This window comes from Branchiostoma belcheri, unplaced genomic scaffold (genome assembly GCF_001625305.1).
Source record: "Branchiostoma belcheri isolate BF01 breed outbred unplaced genomic scaffold, Haploidv18h27 scaffold362, whole genome shotgun sequence".
Classification (NCBI taxonomy): domain Eukaryota; kingdom Metazoa; phylum Chordata; class Leptocardii; order Amphioxiformes; family Branchiostomatidae; genus Branchiostoma; species Branchiostoma belcheri.
This window is the reverse complement of record NW_017803979.1, coordinates 69,668-74,716: the sequence shown is the minus strand read 5'-3', so window position 1 is coordinate 74,716 and position 5,049 is coordinate 69,668. Positions and strand designations below refer to the sequence as shown.

The 5,049-nt window shown below is 45.1% G+C and overlaps 1 protein-coding gene across 1 annotated transcript; it reads right to left on the bottom strand.

Annotated features, from left to right (window-relative positions):
- Nucleotides 1–207: 207 nt before the first annotated feature.
- Nucleotides 208–1,338, bottom strand: LOC109476173 (nuclear transcription factor Y subunit beta-like). Its single transcript, XM_019777061.1, has 2 exons — nt 938–1,338; nt 208–532 (listed from the first exon to the last, which is right to left on the bottom strand). The coding sequence occupies exons 1-2, from the start codon at nt 1,336–1,338 to the stop codon at nt 208–210; spliced, it is 726 nt and encodes a 241-aa protein (XP_019632620.1).
- Nucleotides 1,339–5,049: the final 3,711 nt, after the last annotated feature.

Genomic DNA, 5,049 nt, shown 5'->3' with positions numbered 1-5,049 from the left:
GCATCGTGATGTTAACTTTGGATTAACTTACACATGTCCTTAATATGAAATTCCCATTTATCACTAAGAAGTAATTAAATTTTTGCATTAATTATGGAAATTAGGTCATCATTTTTATAATTGCTGTGTGAATGAGAATGAAACAAAAGAAATTTAATCATTGTGGTTTAGATATTGTATGTGAGCGTTATATATGATAATCGGCCTTTACCCCTGTCCATTCCCATTCCCCTGTCCATTCCCACCCCCCTGTCCATTTCCACCCCCCTGTCCATTCCCACCCCCCTGTCCATTCCCCTCCCCCTGTCCATTCCCCTCCCCCCGTCCCATATTGCTTCTTGTATAAGGTGTAGTGTGAGCGTTGTTGCGACGGCGATTGCGTCCTCTGTTCCCCCCGCCTCTGTTGTTGTTTTGGCCCGTCTGGTTTAGATTGTGACTGGTATCAAACAATCCTAGTGGCCAGGGCGCATACTGCGGCGGCGGCACTGCTGGTGGCACGCGAGTGCCCATGACTCGAGGCCATCGTGCTCTCCTGAGGAAAAGAGGAAAGATTTCTGTTGTCAGTTAATTTCCATGACTCATATACATGTATTTGTTGTGTCATGTTGTCAGCGTGCTAGATGCACGCAGTAATGAATACAAAGGCTTATGGCATAATCAACCATTTCAATATAATGACAATTAAAACTTTTCCAATTGAAGACCAACAAGTGGTTTCTGGAGGATAGGTGTCCCAGGTCCGGGTCTTCTGAAGTATACACACGTGGTTACTTTACGACAGGATTTAAGGAGGCCATTTACATCATACATCATCGGTCATGACGTCATGACGATCGCTCTTATGCCACCCTGTTTTCGCAATGCATGCTGCGGAAGGGAAACTGAATTATCCCTTAACCTGTCATGTTGCAGGACTTGTTGTATCCTAGCTACCGACCTTTGTTCCTCCGCTTCCTCCTGCAGTCTTCTCCAGTCCACCTCATGCTGTCTTGTCCACTCCTGCTGTCTTGCCCACTCTTCCTGCTGTCTCCTCCAGTCCACCTCCTGCTGTCTTGCCCACTCTTCCTGCTGTCTCCTCCAGTCCACCTCCTGCTGTCTTGCCCACTCTTCCTGCTGTCTCCTGTACTCCTCTTGCTGTCTTCCCTCCTGCGCATGCTCCTCTTGTCTTCTTCCCTCCTGCTCCTCTTGTCTTCTTCCCTCCTGCTCCTCTTGTCTTCTTCCCTCCTGCTCCTCTTGTCTTCTTCCCTCCTGCTCCTCTTGTCTTCTTCCCTCCTGCTCCTCTTGTCTTCTTCCTTCCTCCTGCTGCTGTCTTGTCCTCTCCTCGTTATCGCCCTCCATGTCTTCAATGCGTAAATTGCTGACAACCCTTCAAGAAATTCGAGCGACCGCTGAGTTACTTGACTCCATATACATGCAAATTATTTCTGCCATAACCATTCAATTTATCAGTTAGTATATTAACCAACTGTCACTCGCTTTTCGCCTAACACTCTCTGGCCTTGACAGCTTACTTGCAATTAATAGTATAAGAGATGACACAAACGATACACAAACTTACTTGGAGAGCTTTTCTGGGCTGTCTTCCTCGCTGGCGCTTGGCATGCAGTAGAATGCAATTTCATCTCACATTGATGCAATGCAGGCCATAAAATGTCATAAAAATCCCAAAAAATATCAATGTTAATTCATACAAGACACCTCAACTGTTTTCAATGTGTTTTTCGTAAAGGAATGATTGCTGGCAAACCCAAGTATTAAAACCTAACTCGTCTACGTCTAGCTACCTGAGTGTATGCAAATATTATTTAAAAAATTACCTTCTTCATCATTCAGATTGTCCTCCACATCTTCTCCTACAAAATAACAGAGAAATGCACCAATATAATAATGTGACAATGTGACGAAGTCATTTTCTCCAGAAAAAAAAACTCTGTACAACAATGTTAATAGGCATTCCCAGGCTTTGACAAATAGCACTTCCTATAGAATTATGTAGCACTTTGTGGAATTTAAACCCTAATGACAACTGAAGGCAGGCAACTGGGAAAAGGGATGTTTTACCAGCCCACCAGACGTATGGCTTTTAATCACACTACACCCCCAACCCAGTAGAAAACCTTAGCAAACAAACAACAAGCCATCTAGACTCGGCTAAAGTGGTATTATAGACAAGAATAATGATCAATCTAGGAAGTAATAGAGGGTATTGTGGTTACTTGGTCAGTTTTACGTCAAGCCGACGCAGGCTGGCCTTTTGTGGCATTTACGAGTTGGCACTGTACTGAGTGTCTGAGTCAGTCCCCTTTAAGCCCTGGGGAGGTTTTGTTTACACTGGGCGAAAATCAATGAACAATTCCATAAAATTGAATCAGTGTGGCATTCGTCAGATAATTAGAAAGATGTTGGTTAATTTGCAGACAACTATCATACAATAAATGTACAATATACCTTCTTTGTCCAAGTCAATAGGTGAAGATTCCCCCTCAGAGTTGCAGCCCGGAGGATGATAGGTGATGTCAGGCAATCCCTCTTCTGTCAGTTCCGGCTCAGGGTCTTCGATTAGGGCTGTGTATTATGGGACAAACAGAACAAGGTGTTGTGTACAAAGGTTCACAATGCAGTTTGAAGGCTTGGAAACCAGATTTTCAAAGTCACTATATGACTGGTTTATTGATAACGACGTAAAACAGTTTTGCAGAACCCAGGGGTTCTGAATTGCACTGTTACTTACAATTACAACCCATTAAAAGCTTTAAAATCGAACAACATCTATTACAAACATATACACATATGGTAAAATCTATTAGAGTTATAAATGTTAATAAGTTTACATTGCTGGATAAAATACATATTAAGATTACGAATTCGAGGTAAAACAGTGGTCATAAAGAAGGCTACTAAACAAAACATGTTATTAAGGCATGACAGTTAATTACCCCTCAATGACTGGAAGGTCGTAACCGAGTACGCTCGATTACTTATTTAGTAGGCTAACAATATATGGGATGGAACTGTTGCGGTAGCGCTGAGTCTTTGCAACAATACAGTTCAGTTTGTGACTAGTTCGGGTTTTCCGCCCGCTGACTTCGCCCCGAGATGGAGGGAGCCAATGTCTGAAGGAAGCAGAGTTCAGTAGACTGAGTCCGAACTTCGTACACAGCAGTTCTCTCCTTGTTTCAAGGGTAGACAGGCCGAGGACTGTAAGTGCTTCAGAGTAACAGGTGTACTTCTTGCCCAGAATGGTGCGGCATGCGCGGCGTTGAACTGTCTCTAGACGGGTTGACTGGAGTTTGGTGAGACCAGGGTTCCATACCGGTACAGCGTACTCGCACAAGGGGCGCACGTAACATGTATAAACGGTGACAAGATCTGTCTCGGGGATCTTGAACTTCTTTAACCGTCGTAGGATGAATAACCGTTTACTGCTCTGTTTCACCATGTGGGTAACATGACTGTCCCACTTTAGGTCCCTCTGTACCCAGACTCCCAGTAACTTGGCTGCAGTAACTTCTTGAAGGACGTGGCCCGCTAACTGAAGTGGGGGGAGTGGGGGAGGTGTTCTTCTGAAAACGATATGCATCACCTTGCATTTGTTTGGGTGTAGTTTCATGTGGTTTGTACTAGACCATAGATCGAGGGCATTTAGATCTTGTTGTAGGTTTGACTGTGCTTTGACTGATCTGCTTTCAACCATGTTCAGATCATCCACAAATTTCCAGTGGTGTGATCGGGCGGTGCTTGCTGCGCTATTGATGATAGCAATGAACACTATGGGCGCGAGGACGGTGCCCTGGGGAAGTCCACATGTCAGCGTCCTCCATTCAGACAGCGTGTCCTGGTAGCGGGTGCGTTGTTTCCTCCCCGTCAGGAAATCCCCCAGCCATGGAAGAAGGGATGGTCGACAGCCAAGATCTATGAGACTCGAGATTGCAGTTGTGTGATCTACGCGATCAAACGCTTTCGCGAAATCAGTTAGTACCAAGCTGCTTACTGTGTCTCTCTGGTCTGATGTCTTGTATAGCTGGTTTAGGATGTCTACAAGACAATGGGTTGTTGATCGACCCGGGATACCGCCAAACTGTCTGGGGTCAAGATGTGGGGTGATGTCTGTCAGGATCCATTTGGCAATAAAGCTCTCGCATGTTTTTGCTAGGAGGGAAGTCAGTGAGATGGGTCTCAGGTCGTTTAAGGTAGGTGGGTTTGTTTTAGGTAGGGCTATCACAGTTGCTTCGTGCCATTCTTGAGGGACACGTCCTTCCGCCAGGGACCTGTTCATAATCAAAGTTAGTGGTTGACTCAGCTCGTATGCGTACTCTTTGATGAGCCTGGCTGTCACATTGTCTGGGCCGGCTGCCTTCCGTATACGGATGTGTCTGAGTTTGTGATACATGTCCCATACCATTACCTTGGGCGGCTGAGGTGCAGGAAGGTAAGCTGGTAACCTGCTGGTGTCTAGAGGTGGCAGAGAACTCGTTATGTTACTCAAAGTGTTATTGATGATGTCTGCAATTGCTTTATTGTTGCCAGCTGGGATTCCTTCGATGTTGATAGTCATGTTGCTTTTGCCGATGTTTGCCATTGACTTGAGTGACTTGAGTGACTATGCTAGTCACTTATTCACTTACATGTAGTAAGTTGAAACAACACTATCCCAATGTATTAAATTGGCATTCATGGAGCACAAACTTGTTGGAAATCTGTGCACTGCTGGCGCAGCGGGGAGGGAAACCCTTCCTGGCTTACTAGGTTCTGTATCTTTTGTTTTGAACATGCTACGGTTATGATTTTGGGATAGAATGCAGCTTATGGGCATAAGAAGAAGTACTAATTGTAATAACCTTGATGCAAGGAAGTGGGAGGAGGTTACAAATTATGGTTGAACTGGTAATAGCTGGTTAAAAAGAGGCATACCCAGGCAGTAGACGTCCTGCTTGTCCTTGTAGAACTTCTTAAGTTTGCAAAGGCAGCAAGCTTTGGTGCTTCAAGGGTGTCCATTCCTGCCTTTGCGCCCTTCCCATATCGCTTCCCAAAGCTCCACTCCTTGGGGTC

Bases quoted from the DNA above. Each gene is read 5' to 3' on its own strand.
- LOC109476173 (XM_019777061.1), bottom strand. From the start codon at position 1,338: ATGGAGGGCGATAACGAGGAGAGGACAAGACAGCAGCAGGAGGAAGGA. The intron at 533-937 runs GTCGGTAGCTAG...TCTTTTCCTCAG, and splicing joins GAGGAAGCGGAGGAACAAAG to GAGAGCACGATGGCCTCGAG.